Below are 16954 nucleotides of genomic sequence, written 5' to 3'. Positions count from 1 at the left end.
CACGGTTCATTTGCAGAATGTGACTCAGACGCAAAACTGAAACAGTGCGCCGCCGCGCCTTTAAGTGACTGCGCCCCGGGGGACCGTCGCCTCATGATCCGCCCATGTTGGAGATATTTGTCTTATTTCTACTGCCGCCCCCCCCCCCCCCCCCCCAATAAAATGGGAACGACCCGAGTTTCGTTTGTGGCGCTCAGCACAGCATTAAAAAAATAAATAAATAAAAGAAATTGCAGAAACAGTGTCCCAATTACTCTGGATAATCCACAGACCTCACTGTGAACAGCTTTCATTGGAACTACTTTCCACCGAAAACACGGTCCTTATGAAAACAGTTGACAGTGTGTTCTGTGGATTATCCAGCGGAACTGGGACACAGTTTCTGGGAAAAAAAAAACACAGAAAAGATGTCGCTATTTTATCATTCGGGTGAACTAACGCTGGCACAGTTCAAGTACACGCGGTGCACGACTTGACGGGGCGCAGTTGCAGTAATGCACACCCCCCGACGCTCACCAACTGGCTGAATGAGGAGCTGTAAGTACGTCTCGCTCATTCACCTGTGGTTCGCTTATTCACGATTATTGAAAACAATCCCTACATGGAGCTCAAGTAGAGGTACTGGGTGGTACTGGGGGAGTGTGCGTACGCTGAAGAGTCAATCGAACTCACATCAAAAGAAGTTGTGCAAAACAATAAATAGACGAGATCTCGTGGGATTATAGAATCCAGTCAATTCAGCACAACAACAAAAAAAGACAAAAAACGTGGGGAAAACTTTCTGGGGTTTTGACCATTAAGACGCAATTCAATGCTGAGTGAAAACTCTAATAGAGCCATTTAGAGGCTGCCGACTTTACTGTGTGAAAAAGTACATCAGTTCACACCTCAAAACAGTCAATTTCATTCTTCGAGGTTTTTTTTTGAATAATAACACTTCAAAGGTCTGTGGACGCTGACAGAGACTTTGAGCTGGGGGGCTTTAACACTGGATTGAGCTGAGAGGTTGCAGAGCCCTCCAAGGATAATGCTCTGTCATGGTCAATATTGCGAGCGTGCATGTGTGTGTGTGTGTGTGTGTGTGTGTGTGTGTGTGTGTGTGTATTCTAGTAAGTGTGGGAAACGAAAATAGGGGAACAGAAAGACTTTCCATTTCCCATTCACTTTTAATTTCATGCTCCTTCATTGTTAAAAGACAAGATAAAGACTTTCTCTTTCCCTCCCAAATACGCTCACACACACACACACACACACACACACACACACACACACACGCCTACCTGAGTGTTTCGGTCCACTTGAGCTCCAGCTCCAGAGCCATCTTGTCCATCTTAAGTTTTTCTTCTTCTTTGGTGGTGATGAGTTTGGCTTCATGCTGACGCTTCTGGGTCTCCAGCTCTCCCTGTGAAATGGGCAGACAGTCAGACAGTCAGACAGACAGACAGACAGACAGACAGACAGACCCTGGTTTCAATGCAAAGTGTTCGTGTGCCATCGTTGCCTAAATGCTGCCCCGAGGTTTTTCCCCGCCCTGACAAAGGATCCAGCTCTTTAGGCGACTTTAAAGAAACTTTTTGGATGTTTCGTAGCGTGAGAGAAGGTCAAAGCCTTTCGGAGCGCGAACATTGCTAACAGCCGACACGGGATGTTGGCCACTGGCAGTGTCAATCCAAACAACTGCGGTGACACGGAAGCCCTTCAAAAAAAAACCCATCCTGGTCAAAAACCAAGTCCACGTCGTAGGACTGAAACGATTCGAAGAGTTGATGAACAGAAAATAACTTCACGATACACAATTGTGTTATCAATTATCAATCAAAACAGCCAATCATTTACTGCTTCCACCAACTCAACTCTGAGGGGACATGCTGCTTTTCTCTGTGTAATGTCTCTTTGGAAATTGGACATTCGGGGTTTTGGACTGTTGGTCAAAACAAACAAGCAATGGGCAGGCACCGTCTGGGGCTCTGGGAACTTGTGGTGGGCATTTTATACCATTTTTGTTTGACTAAAAAGCCTTAAATTAATAGACAAAAAGGATAACTAATTAAATGAAGCAATGTTGACGATGGCCATTATTCGCCGCCCAATTACATTCTGTCAAAAACAGGTTGGACTCTGGATGGTGGAATCAGTCCAAGCACTGTGTGTGTGAGTGTGTGTGTGTGCTCTTGTACTGCTATCTTTGGACCAATTTGAGTTTTAGACCTTGCGAGTGAGGACATTTTCTTGGGAAGTGAGGACATTTTGTCCCGTCCCCACTTCTCCAAAGGACTGTCTGAGAGTTAGAACCTGGTTTTGAGGTTTAGAAATCTATTTCCATTGAGGTCAAGTTAAGCTTTGAGGGTTAGGCGTGGGGTTGTGATGGGTTAGGGCTAGGCGTTTGTTTGTTTGCGCTGACCTGCAGTGCGGTCAGCAGGTTGCTGGTCTCTCTCAGTCGGGCCCTGGTCGCGTCCAGCTCCTCCAGCAGTTTGTCCTGCGCCTCCTTCAGCGTGGAGATCTGCCCCTCAGCCGATCCGATGTCCTGCTCCCCCTGCTGCACCTCCTCCTGCAGCCGAGTCACCTGCAAGGGGAAGACAGACGGATAGACAGAGAGAGTGAGACACAGACAGAGAAACTAAACCCTATTCACAGCCTCCACTCTGTTGCACTTCAGGCTGTATTTCAGTGTGGCAGCAACCTTGAAACTGCATCAGCATTTTATGCTCAGCGAGGTGAAATTTCCATCAAAAATGCACTCAATAACCATTTCTGTTTCTGATTTTTAAATGAGCTGGGCCCATACACTTTTCGCCTACGTGGCAACATAGTTTTTGCAGTGCATCAGATATTAATTTGCCGCGATGTTAAAAGAACAGTGCAACCTCGAAAAATGTGTGCACGGGGAGCAAAAACAGCAGCAACAAACACGGCGTGGCGGCGGGTTTATGCACGGGACACCCGACTGGATTAAACAAACAAACGTCTTTATCTCTCTCTCTTTAACTATTCAGCGAGCGCTTTAATATACATGAACCACGACTAAAAATCACATTAAGTTTTAACCTACACAGAAAAACAGGTCTGAAGACTTCAAATTCAAATTGAAAAACCTGCATCTAAAAGCTAAAATCTACAAAAAAAAAGGAACTCATAACTCAAGCATTTCAACAGCTGACTTTATTCTAAATCGCTTTCAGTTCAGGTTCAGGTACACTCAGTGCCGGGTTCAAACGAACTGAGACTTTGAGCTGAGGGTTTAAAGGGATAACGGATATCAATAATATGATTAGGAAGCTACAAGCCATGGCAGCCCTTTGCAAAGTTTGGGATGTTAAATAGCTTTAACTCTTGGGCTACCTTTGGGTTTATTTTCCACATTGGTCATTTTCATGCGTCCTTGACGGGAGGACCTCATTTTTCAGCTGGTTAATATGACTGGAAAAATACTTCATCTTTCAAATGGTAAATTCTTCTTTAACATTCAAGTCACACATACTGGGAAGGATTCAGACTCTGTTTCTGGAACTTTTGGAGGTGACATTACCAACAAGAAGTTAAGGGTAGTGAACGAGTAATTCATCACAAACAGTCACAGCTGTTTAGAAGCTCTCCCGGAGCTTTCAATCAGATAACATGATCATCATCAACGAATGGTTTAGGATAACGTTGAAACTTTTAAGCCAACGTCGGTTTAAAGGTCGTGGCAGTTCTTCCAAGTGTTTCCGAAAAATAGAATTTTGAGCATCTACAAATCCCATGACGACTAAGCAAACTCCGTCTGCCGATGAAGATCATTTGATGTGATTGAAAGCTCCCAAACAGTTACCAAAGCAACCTTGGGATGTTGACTGCAGTTTCCAAGGTCAAGACAGAACTTTGAACCTCAAAATGAGCAGTTTTTTGACTGGTTTTCAATGCAATGCAATGTATGTTTAGTTAATAAAGAAGCAACCAAAGGCTTTATGTTTGCAATTGTAACTTTCAAGTTATTTCAAAGCTTTTACTCATCTAACATCAATGCATAATGAGTCAGGGACAGACGTAAAGTCCTACAAAGTCCTACCTCCTCGTTGGCTGCAGTGAGTTTGGAGGTCAGCTCCTCCCTCAGCTCGTCCAGCTGCTGCCTGAGAAGCGTCTTCTGCTCCTCCAGCGAGAGGCGCTCCCTCTCAAACTGCTGCTCCAGCTCCTGCGGGGGGGGGGGGGGGGGGGCAATCAGAGACACAAATCTGTCAAAACAGGTGAGCAATAAAAGCCAAAGACCTGCGACGGAGGAACTCCGGTGAAAGCTCTCTGTGGCCAGTAATTCACACGTGGGTGAAACAGTTCATGTCCGACCAGTGAAGTTTTATCGGAAGCCGACAGTAACATTTCATTAGCATTCACGGTGTTTTCCATCGAGGTCATCCAGGTAACACGATATCTGGCAGACACCAGTCAAAGGCAGTAGGAATCATTCATAATTAAGCCTTATTAGAACTGATGTAGTAAACAAGTCCATTTTCCTTTGACTCACTACATTTTAAAGAACAGCCAGGACTTCATGGCCCTCATTATTGTGTTTTTTCGAAGTCGACACAAAGTCTTGCAAACTGCAGTTAAACAGATCTAAGAGTCTGCGGCCATGCTAACGGCTCCGTGAGGCTGCACAGACAACACCATGCAGATACTGTTTAGCGTGTTAGCATGCTAGCATTTGCTAATGGTCCCTAAACACAAAGTGCAACCGGGGGTGATGGGAATGTCGTTAGTTTTGCAGGTACTTGGTCATAAACCAAAGTAGTGGAGAAAATAATGATAAGGCTTGATACCCATACCCTTGTTGTTGACGTCAGTCTGGACCAAAGTGCCGGACCGACCGACCGACCGACCGACTGACACATAGCGACGCTGCCAGCATGGCTGAAAACAGGAAGTGGATGCGTTGGACCGCACTGAAAGGACTTATTTCAAGACGGAGACCTAAAACGGTCATCAGCTCTGAGAGCGGCATCGCACTCCGAACACGACTCACTTTCCTCAGCCGCGGCGGAGATCCAGAACTTTCCTCCCTCGCCCCTCTTTGTTTGACATCACATTCGCTGCATTCATCTGTGCAAATGTCTAAAAATACTTCTAACAATTTCATTGTCCTCGACAGAGAGGAGAGAAAGAGCTCGAGCATTGTTACCACAATAAAGCTTATTATGCCTGCTGATGAATGGGGAACGATTTCTGTTATAGTGTGCAATGATTGCTGCTTTCCAAGGACAATTAGAGCTGAGGGAAATTGCTGTAATGTCAAATGAAATTCGCCACCATTATTCATTACACAGGAGGATGGAGTTTGTAAAAAAAAAACAACAAAAAAAAACAACATTCAGTGCATTGAGCACTGTGACAGAGTTCCATGGACATGAATGGAACTTCACAGAAATGAATCCGAATGGAAGAGAGAGTGAAGAATCGCAGTAATTCATGCGTAATGCTTCGTGACGTCTTGTGTTTCACCGGCAGCTAAGGGGGCAAAGGGGGGAGAAAGTTTCCCTGTAACTGTGACAACCGTTCCTCAACAAGTGAATACTAGACCGACACGCAAATGTGCATCCGTAAGAGAGAATCACAGATCGGCGTGTTTCGGCATGCCCTCCAACTGGTCCAGAGTTTTCGGTTGTCATGCCTGCCCAAACACTGGCACGTCAGTCCACTCCGGTTTTCCCCTCCGAGCCTGCTCCCTGTGGTTGCTTGCAATAGTTTCATCTCAATCTAACGAAGCCAAGAACGGGTCCAGTACCTGCCCACCTCCAGGCCAAGACGAAACCCCAAGCTACACCAAGATCTCTCCGATCTACAGTTTGCCTGAAGCCTTCTGCTCCCACAGGTCCTCACAAAGCCTTTCCTCGAGACCATTCCTCGCCTCTGAATCTGGATAAAGGGGAAATGGGTTTCAGGACTCAGAATAACTAACTTTAAACACTCTAACCCTAACCCTTCTATTTCTAAATGTTTCTTAGTCTGTTCTAGGGATAATTACCAACTCAATGATTTGACCTCCTGCAGTCCCCGATCTATGGTAACTCGTAGTACTTAAAAGTTGCAGTACCTCGTTATTTTGGCCCTTGGAGCAGCAAAACAAACTGAAGACAACACTGACATATTATTGCATTGAAACAATAGGCTATGGCTAATGTGTTAGCAAACAATTCATGCCGATTCGCACGTCGTGCAGAAACAGAGAAACATAAGCATTCGTTCGGAGCGTTTCTAGCCGATGACGCCTGAATCCAATGTTTACTCTCCTTTTTAGCTCTGTCTCTGCAGCTACTCGCTAACTTTTCTTGCCTGCTGCCAGTAGCATACGGTCTTTATATATCGTTGTTGAGTTCTTTTCCTCAAAAACAACATCGCTGAGGGTGGTGGGAGTCGAGCAAAACGGTAAAGCTGCGGGCCATGAAACCAAAACAATGAGCCGAAAGATGCCCCAAGAGTTGGGGGGTGATCCTCTGCAGGTTTGTCACTACAAGTGACCCTATCATATTACGTGTTTATTTGATCCATCGTTCATATAAAAATATATTAGTGCAGTTTTCTACAATAAATGAAGAACTGTAAATAAGTAGGAAAAGTATGAGAGAACTATTTAAATGTAAAACTACTCTAGATTCAGTTGTATCAATGCTACCAAATGCCTATCTACCTTGCCTTAATCAGAAATACTGACTACAAAAGTGCTTGGTCACCTCTTTAAAACTGTATCAGGTGGCCTGAATTCCTACCAATGTTCATTCAGGGACGGTGAATTTGCAAGCAACTATAGTGAGACCCTGACACTGTATTTTCACATAAGGAAAATCAATACAATGCACCACTTCAGTCCAAATTCTTCTCAATATGTGAAAAATGTCATTTGTGCAAGTCCCTATTGTTACGCAAGGTGACTTCCAACAGTCAAGGACACGGCAGAATGAATGTTCTGGCCATCGGTCGACCCCGAGACAGACAAAGGCGGACGGGCAGGAATCTGAATCGACACATCAGGATTCCTGCCGTACCTTGCTGCTCGATACAGAGGGCGAGGCCGGGGGGGGGGGGCGAGGCAGGCCATACTCATTTAAATTCCAAACCGGGCCTTCTCACAGACAACTCTCATTATAATTCAAAGTGATGAAAGAATAGAGGTGATGAAAGAAAAGATGATTAACCAGACGCGATGAAGCGCGGATCAGACGAAGGAACCAAGTGGCGATGACGAACAGAGGGACGAAGAGGCATCTCTTGTCATCAGGTCCTGTGATTTTGCAAAAAACCAAAAAGAAATGGATGCATAAAACCGGAGCAGCAGTGAGTGACTGAGAGGCGGATGAACGCTGCCTCCTCCTCCTCCTCCTCCTCCTGCCGTCACTCTCTCAATCTGTCCATTTGCGCACCAACACTGGCAGCTAAATCATGAGCAGTGGTGAACAAAGGGCGAATTATTGTGCATATCAGAACGCGGTGGGAGGGAATATGAGACGGTGAATGTTACATAGGGCCAGAGAGGAGGAGGTCTGCATATGGAATGCATATCTAATAACTGTGGAAATGCATAACGCTCTCCTCTTAATGTAGCTGTCAGCTCTGATCGGGTCCACTGCGGAATATCGTTTAAAGCACGTCCTCATTACGCAACTTTGATGCAAGAGAATACTTGATCACTTGCTTTCACGCGGCCGCGTGCGACTGGAGTACAAGGACTCTGCGGAGATTAGGCATCATCACACGGCTATTTCGGGCAGATGGAACTTTACGCCTCGGCTGCGGTCAAATTAGTGGTAGGCTGTGGTTTGGAACAGCTAGACCTGGGGCTCATTAAACAGGTCCCCGGGCCCGGTTTGTGATCCTGGGGGGGGTAATTTCACCCTCTCATATCACACACACACACACAAAAGCTGTCATCATTTGTGAGTTTGGTCCTGTTTCGCGTATGACTTGCGAGGAGCCGCAGGTTGTTTTGTTGAGCGGGACCCTAAAGTTAAACTTGTACTTTTTTTTTTTTTGAAGATAAAGCCATCAATATCCTTTATCGAATCCCACATCATCTCGGACTAATATACGCACTAAGCTTTGGAGGTTGTGGCTCCTAAACTTTGGAACTCTCTCCCTCAAGATCTGTGGACACCTTTAGAAAGACCCATCATTTATTTTATTGCGACGCGCTTGATGTTCTGCTCTTGTGCTACGTAAATAAACTTACTACAAGTACTATTATGCATCTCCATGTATCATTATACTACACCTGTACATACCTTTATATATATATATATTAGACGTATATATTCAATATGAATATTCATCTATGCAATGACAAAGTGACATTACAGTATCTACCAGACTTGCACCACTGACGTTGTACGAGCTGGTTCAGCACACACTTGAGTCTTGATGTCATCTTACAGTCGTTTCAGCTATTAGTATTAGTTTTTCCTTGTGTACAGAATACAGGTCCTTATGTTTATGCCGCAAAGGTTTTTGTTAGCGTGCACATGCACAAACGTTTGTGTGCTAGTTGAGATCCAGAGAAGTCTGTGACTTCAATCTAAACAAGCTTTTGAATATCAACTGCATGTAGTCACACCTTTCTATCTATTCATCTATCTAGGATACACTAATAATCCCGCAGTGAATGAATGATGTAGTTTTTGTCGTCATGCTTAGGTTAAGAACTTAAGAACTTTTTTGTGCCAATCCTACTGCAAGAACAGCTGCCTCAGAAATGCTCCTCCTCAGACTGAGCATGCATTGCAGAGTAAAGGGGCTCCTACTCTGGTATTTCACTTCAGAGGCCTTGCGCATTGTCAGAATTCGAATACTCTTCTCTGGTGCCCAAACAGAAACTCTCGTGTTCTTCCCAAGAGCTTGAAAAAAAAGAAAAAAAGAAAAAAGTAATGGAGCAAAGATATATACCATAGAATATGCAGTGGACAAGCAGCGTAAAAAGCGCCATCTAAGAAGTGGGTGTATACTGTATGTATGAGCTTAAGCCCTGTTAGGGCAAGACACACTCTGTGTTTCTAAAACTTCCAGCATAAATATTTCACTGCTACTTACTCAGCACACACACACACACACACACACACACACACACAGCGGTTGGCTGCCGGAGTCACAGCCGTCAGCCAACGCTCACATCCATCTCTCTCACCATCACATCATTTTGTCCTAATTTTGATTACTTTACTCACTTTATAGTCTCCGCTTGCAGCTTTATGTGCAGTAAATGTCATCAGCGTACAAGCAGGGCTATGAATTTAAATCGAAGGGTCCTGCTCCCCATTTAAATGTCAAAACTCCACACCTTCTCCGAACTTACTTTTCCTGATTTGCTACAAAGATTTTGGTGCTTAATGTAATTACTCGCGCCGTCATCTCGCCTTTATTATCTCTAAAAAAAAAAAAAGTTCATTGAAAGTGACGAATATCAAGCTATGTGAAGTGAAAATGCTCCGAAACCTCAGAAAAGTTAAATTTCTTCACAAATCTCCGTAAAAAAAAAAAAAAAAAGTCTCCTCCACAGTGGCACCCCACTCATCGGGCGGTACTTGCGTACGGAGTCCGCACGTGGCTCCCGTCGGCTGCCACGTCTCCAAAGCTTTGTCTTGATCGGGACTTTATTGGCGTTTTCCTTTCTGGGATCTCTTTTTTTTGTCACGCTATGTCACATTCCACCCAGCCCGGGTTACGTGAGCTCAGAGGTGTCCCAGATGGCATTTATACGCCACGAATAGAAATGTGCTCCCGCGTCAGAAGGCTGCATTTCCGTGCACTGGAGTTTGCCAGCTTCTTAGTCACCATTACAGCGCCTTTTGATGTGCTTCAGTCTACAGACAACCTAAACAAACGGCGGATTTTTTCCGGGCGTCCGAGCTCCTGCCGCTTGATGTGCCTTCGTGTGATGTCGCATTCATTTGAGACTTTCAACGCGTCACTTTTTACGTCACCCCGCGCAGAGAGATAACAAATGCCAAACCTGTATTCAGTTTGTCAAAGGGGCTGCTTGTTCACTGAGAAATACCTTCGGGAAAAGGCCGCTGGCTTGTAATGTATGTAATCACTTTTTGTCTTCAGTCCACATCTTCAGGCCTTGCGCGCCATCTTGATCGCGTTTCTTCGTCACCTACTGTGCTGCCGAGTTCCTCCAACTGCCACCAGACTCGGCTTCTCTGACTCATTTCTGTCCCGCAGCGAAGAGCTGATCAGTATTTTCAAAGAGTAGCAGCTTGTCTGTTTTAGACATTGTTGCTCTTTTTGTTGTAAAGGTTAAAAAAAGAAAGAAAGACGATGAACTTAAACGCAAGATGACCGGGTGAAGATAGAAGGCAAATAAACCCTAAAATAACTTGAGTTCATCTTGGTTCCATATAATGTCTTCTATAAAAATTGCCCTAACCCTTAAGGGTCCTTCTAAGCGTAATAGGTCCAGTCAGTCCAGCCATTAAATCCAAGCATTCCCTGAAAAATGTGATGTGTTGCTGCACTAAACAAAGTCGAAACCATCAGTCTCAAGGTGGTCTCCCCTCCAAGTTTAGCAGAAATGAACTTAAACCGCTCTTAAAGAAGCCCTGCCTGACTCTTCTCAACCCTTACCACTATCCCAAATCTGCAGTTTCCTGCCACTCTTACGACAATCTGCCGCTTTGCTCGCATCCTTTACAAGAATCCAGCTCATTTTTCCCACGAGAGAAAGTAATCTGAGGTGTTATAAGGACATCGCCCGTATTTCCAGTGCCAAATTGTAGCATTTCCTTCGATACTTCGATTCATATCAAGACAGAAAAGCTTGTGGAACAGTATTTAGACCTTTGCGAGATGCTATAAATTTACAATTCTCAAGGCAAACTTGCCCATTGAAATCCCTTGACCACAGCTTACTGTGGGGAAGTAAGCGAGTGAGGAGGAGGAGGAGGAGGAGGAGGAGCGCGGGCACCGACGCCAGTGTAACCTAGCTGCGGTCAGAGGTGCGTGGCGTTAATGAAACCGACACATATGCGGACGCCACGCGATGCCCGTCATCCGTAAACACCGCTCATTCGTTAACAAACAGAAAACAGACTGAAGTGGTGTGACCGGGTCCAAATCCTTCTGGCAGGCAACGAACCCAGAACGCAGAGAGACAGCTTGTATTTTGACTGAGTCATTCCTGAATACTGTCGGATTTTATATTTATCAATGACTGTTAAGCCTCCCCTTCAACAGCTTTGCAGGTTTGCAGTGGGTGAGCGGTGTGAACGGGAGGAGTGTGAAATTGTACACAAGGTGTTTTTCAACGTGCCGCTACTTGTGCTACGTACGGATCCAGTAGTGATAAAAGGCATTCAGGTCTTTTTTGACGTTGAGCTGCAGTCGCTCGCGATGATGAACCCACGCAGGGTTGTCACCCCACCGCCCTGGTCGGCGCCAAGCTGGCGACGTTGCTGATGAGCACGGTGGAGTACGGAGCTGCTTGAGAGCGAGCGTTTCTTTTTCAGGAGCCAGTGGAGGCCAAGCACGGAGCTAAAAGTGGACGAACGCTGGACGCTGTATTCGTCAAGTCTCCAGAAACACGACTCCAAGTGAATGCTAATGTTGCTTGGATGTATAAGCTGCTAAAAAAAACAAACTATACTACTATACTAACTATGTGGAGATGTAGACAATACTGTGGCTGGCCGAGGTGAAGCTACCAGTGTGGTGACTGTGCGGTGCAGATGCAAGGCGAGCGAGTAAAGTAACACTTCCTGCCAAGCTGGGGAAAAACAGGCTTCCCAAGGACACACACACGCGTCTTTTGAGGTGAGCCCCCGAGCTCGACGATGCAGGATCAATTAAAACCCGCAGCTGTTCCTTCTCCTCCTCCGGCACTCACCGCCAGCATGCGGTTCTTGTCCTTCTCGGCGTTGTTGAGCGCGGTCTCCAGGGTCACTCGGTGCTTCTTGGCGACCTCCTCCAGAGCCCGGGCCTGGCTCTCCTTCATCTGGTTGGCCTCCTCCTCGGATCGAGCCTGCGCGCTCTCCATGTCCTTATCGTGGGATGCCTTCTCCTCGCGCAGGGTCTGAAAAAAAAACGGCACAGAAAGATAAATACGCACACACACACACACACACACATTTAGAATATGCTGGGAGGTGAGTGTTGTGATGGCGCGCACAGAGCCTGGGGGCTGACATTCACACCATATGCTGTGTTATTCCGCCATATTGCCTGTGTTTACTAAGTGACAGCCAAGGAATCAATCCTTCATTCTGTCTGTCTGTGTCTGAAATGTCCCGTCTGGGTCTCCCTACAGTTCCGTCTTTCTCACCCACTTCACGTTCATGGTTTGTCGTTCCTGAGGCCACAAAAACAAACTGGAAACTAGAACATTATTGATGGAGGCCTTATCGATCGTGGAGCTGCGTAGCCCATATAATCAGTCAGCGTCGGAACCCTCCCGTCATTCTGATTCGGGATGGGGTCTTGATGGAGGTCTGCCTCTGGAGTAGCAGTTTGGCAGGAGTTGCCGTTACGACCAGTTGTGTTTTTTAGACAGCGGGTCTTTGATTTTCACAAAGAAAGAAACAGCAGCAGACTTTTATGGGGTGCAGCTAGCTGGCTAATTAATGCTAACTCCGTGAGGCGGCTGAAAACGACTGATGCCCCGGGCAAGAAGTTTGCATCCTGGCTAGCTGTTGAGCCACGAAGACGTGCAAAATGTGCATTATTTCTCTTCCTGCCCCACAGAGCTAGTTAGCCCTGATATCACAGTGCAGTACATGTAATGCTTTTTTGGATGCTAACTACAGAAAAGCAAAAACTTGGGCAAGCGACATGAAAAGGGTGGACTTTTGTTTTAGGGTTATTTTCAAACGCTACGTTTCACTTAGATTAGAGAAAGGGCTTTGAGAATGACGGCAAATGTGTTCACCTGTCTCAGGTAACGCCTCTGGCTTCAACACTGGAGGTGATAACAGAGGAGCGTGGTGAATCAAAGCTCAGGTCACAGAAAACAGCAATTTTCCTGGGGGGGGGGGGGGGGGGGGCAACTAATCTGTAGCCCACTTACTTTGGGTCTAATTAGAGGAGCAGCTGTTTCTTCATTGCATGGGTTTAACAAAATCTTAATTAGCCAAACTTTGCCAAAAAAAAAAAAAAAGCCACATGGGAACAGTAATATCCATTCCAAAAGACTCCTAAAGGAAGCCAAGAATCTCTCGGTGAGCACATTTCCTGTGAAAGTGCACACCGAGATCATCTGGCTACTAATGAGCTGGCATTTCAAATCAGCTGTGGATGTCTTGTTTTCTACATTTCCGTATTTTCCAACACAATTCTGGTATGTTTTTTTGTTTTTGTTTTTGTGCATGAAGATGCAACTCTTTGCTTCGAGGCAGTTCAGATTCTTCAGGCTCCTTCACTGAAGGCCCTGGGTTCAAAACCATACAGTTGACGAGCTTGAACTATTGATACGATATGAGAGAAAGTTGAAGTCAAAGAGTTCCTGAAACGGACGCGAAGCGCTCAGCCAGAGAGACGAAGCGCGACCAAAACCCGCTCGCAGTTGTGTGATGTTTACCGGCTTCTCAGAGAGTTTCACTTTGGTCTGTTATCAAGTTACTCATGGAATTAACATAAATTAGCGACAGCTGATATGAACTTCCCGTCTTTTTATGCTGCGAAAGCGACGGTCAGCTGCAAAGGAGAAGCTGCTGGCGGAGTGTTTTGTACACAGCTCTTTGCAAGTAAGAAAGGGAGAGGGGAGATAACAGACTCGTTACCGTCGGAGCTTATCGTATTTTGCCAACCCGGGTGTAAGTCATTTATTTAATTATCTGCAGAGTCACTTCCACTCTCACATACAGTGAAATGCCGCCCGCAGAGCTGCTGTCATTGAGGAGAGACAGCGCTGCAACACCATCAGTCGCTGATCTCAGACAGATGCTGCAAAATCTTTTCAGCTGTGTCCTAAAATGGCAAATTCAATTTGTTGAAACGATCGAGACCCATCGTACTACATGTACAGCCGCGTGCGAAAAAGATAACGTGCGCAATGTACAGTGCTTAACAAATGTATTAGACCCACCACCCGGTGTGAGGCGTTTGCCCCCGCTGCCCTAAATGAACAGTATTGCTGATGTCTCTGTAATGGTTAATCCACCAGTATGTGCAAGCCAAGCTCTTTAATCCAAATGATATCTTTAATGCTCAAATATAATTATTATCCGTGAATTCTCAAATTTACTGTTTTACAAAAAAGCAGTAACAAAATAGTAAAGCACATTATTATTATTACAGTTATTTACTTGCACTCCTGAACAGAAACATTTGTTTTGTGGTTGCAAAGAATGCAAGCTGTTATCAGGGCCAAAGGAGGTCGTACAGAATATTAAGATTTGTGGTTAATATATGTGAATAAGGACTATTTAGTTGTTCCAGTTTGTTATTTGCCTGATAAATAACGATACAATTTTTAGTTTGAAACAAGTTTCTGACAGATTTCTAGAATATTTGTGTTTTCTCATTTTTATGACAGCTGGTCTAATACATTTGTTAAGCACTGTATATTCTATTTACCACTCATTTTAAAACTAGCGATTATCTGGCAGATTATGGAATGTATCAGACATCAGGGCAACAACATTGAAAACAACTTTAATTTCCCACCGGGGGCCGCAATCACACGGGCGTGCACTAATTGCTCCGAACCCGAAGGCTGTTTCGGAAAAAAGAAACCCACCAAGAAGCCTCCATGAAACTGGGCAAACGGAGCAAAACTGCTGTGTTATCACATGGCCACGTGAGCCCGAGGGGGGGGGGGGGGGGGGGGGGGGCGTCTCCACGGCGTGACTCCCATTCATGCGACGGCTTGCCCGACAGCAACGCAATTACCGAGAGTAACCCATTTACAGCAGGAATCAGCTGCCGAGGGACGCTGCGTAACGGAGACGTGCCGCAGGGTTGACGTGGCGCGAGATCTTCCGTCATCCTGAGGAAGACATTCAAATTCACGGCCGGCCTCGCTCAGTGGGAGAGCTCTCCTCCCGGCTCCCAGAGGATTACGCTGCGCAAATGTCAGAGATAAAGGGACGGGAACACACACACACACACACACACACACACACACACACACATGAAGCAGCAACACTTGACATTTACCGTCGGCTGTGGCGGGTCTGCTGACTACACTGTTCCTTAAATCATCCGACCTTTAAGCTTCTTGGGTTTTTAAAAAAGAGGAGCAGCTTGCGTTCCCCCCCCCCCCCCCCCCCCCCCCCCCCCCCCAAAGTTTGTATACGCAATGATCGACAGGTTTGACCCTTTCAACAGTTTGATGATTGCTCGTCCAAGTTTGCTACCTTTTTCGCTCGTAAAGGCATTTTAAACTCTGCCGCATGCATGACATTTATCTTCCTAATCGGTGGAAACTGCAACAGAATGACTGTTGGGAGTGACTCCCGAGTGTCAGGAAGCTAAAGAAAGACAGGTCCAGCTACTGTATATGCTCATGCCGTAACATTTTGTGTCCTCTGCAGAGGACTTCCTGAAATATATCAATAATTCAAGTCAAATAGTCCTTTTACATCTGCAAAGACTGGCCTTAGGGAAAACATGAACCTCACAGGAGTCCACCGGGGGATTACCGTCTTTGTAAAGTGGCAGAAATGTCTGTCACAGTCGCAAAGCTAAACTAAATAAATGCCAAATTGAAGAAATAAATCAGTTTTCCTATTATTTTGGGGCATGTGAGTATTAGAATTGCTTCACAGCCTCAACAAAATTGTCTTTTATTTTTGGGGCTTCTCTCTCCGAAAGGCTGAATTCTCTGGGATTACTGAGGTGTTTCCGGGGGGGGGGGGGGGGCAATATGGCTCCTGGCTTGTGACTCTGACATTATGATGTTAAGAAAAATGCGACTGAGAAAGATGTATTCATTTCAAGCAAGAGGACCAATGTTAACACGCTTCTACAGTCCTACAACGGACGTTAATCACTCGCTTGGAGTTTTCTTGGTGCTATATTGATTGACTTTTTTTTTTTTTTTTGAATGCAAGGACCTATTCTCTAAAACATGCACACAGAATGTTTTATTAGGCCTGGAGCAAAGTCTACCAAAAACCTTGAGTCACAGCATCTGGATGGCTTATTGGTTATTCATAACAGTGCTATTCTAGTCTGAAGTGAATACAAATCACACACACACACAGACACACAGACCTTCTCCAGGGACTGGAGCTGTTGTTTCTGTCTTTCATCCAGGGCCTGACACTGGCTCTGCAGGGACTCCCGCTCTTCTTCCATCCTCAGCACTTTGTCCTTCAGCCGGCTCCGCTCGTTGTCCAGGTCCCTGATGGCCGCTTCCTGGGTCATCTGGGTGGCCTGCAGGCTGCTTATCTGACCTGTGACGGGGCAGAGCCAACAGAAGGTGAAGAAGGATGCAAACAGGGGGAGGGACGTCTCCCGCATGTTGTCACGCGGGCCAACGCGTGCCGGGTAAGCTGGCACGAGGACCAGCAAATGTTACACTTAGTCCTGGATTTTCAGTGAGTTTTGTCATTTGAGTAAATTTACTAAATTGCCATTTTTTTAATGTGTTCTTGTTAGCCAGTGTCTCGTTTAGGAGGCGGTGTTTCAATTTAACCAATCAGCAGGGACGTATCCATCCTTACAATGTCATTTCCCGTGGTAGCAGTCGCTAGGAGACGGTAATGCTAATGTCATTTGGGACAATCAGAGACATTTTAGGGTCCAGGAAACAACCTCTACAGCGGCGGCGGCGATTCCGAAGTTTGAAACCAGGCTGAAATCTTTTATCCCGGATAATTACACTTTATTACGACTTTGGATCCTGCTGCTGTCGTTTTGGCCGCAAACGGCTGCGCTCACCAAGTTCAAATCTGAAGAAGCGTTCAGACAATCCGAGGTTTGAAACAAGCACACAAGGTTGGCCCAATTTATTTGCAAGGGAGAAACAATGGCGTATGTTGGGAACTATAAAATGAACTGT

The 16954-nt window shown here is 45.6% G+C and overlaps 1 protein-coding gene across 1 annotated transcript in view; it reads right to left on the bottom strand.

The window, feature by feature from the left end:
• The window catches only part of fam184ab (family with sequence similarity 184 member Ab), a 61212-nt gene that overhangs the window by 42479 nt on the left and 1779 nt on the right, over positions 1–16954 (bottom strand). Inside the window, exons 3-7 of the mRNA XM_070926360.1 lie at positions 16165–16445; positions 11840–12025; positions 4046–4168; positions 2402–2563; positions 1281–1402 (exon numbers count right to left, since the gene is read on the bottom strand). Of these exons, the coding sequence (XP_070782461.1) occupies positions 1281–1402; positions 2402–2563; positions 4046–4168; positions 11840–12025; positions 16165–16445 (874 nt within the window). The remainder of the gene's footprint in view (positions 1–1280; positions 1403–2401; positions 2564–4045; positions 4169–11839; positions 12026–16164; positions 16446–16954) is intronic.

The sequence above is a fragment of the Enoplosus armatus genome, chromosome 19, assembly GCF_043641665.1.
Source record: "Enoplosus armatus isolate fEnoArm2 chromosome 19, fEnoArm2.hap1, whole genome shotgun sequence".
Taxonomy (NCBI): Eukaryota; Metazoa; Chordata; class Actinopteri; order Centrarchiformes; family Enoplosidae; genus Enoplosus; species Enoplosus armatus.
The sequence above is the reverse complement of the archived record's forward strand: the minus strand, read 5'-3'. Positions and strand labels throughout refer to the sequence as shown.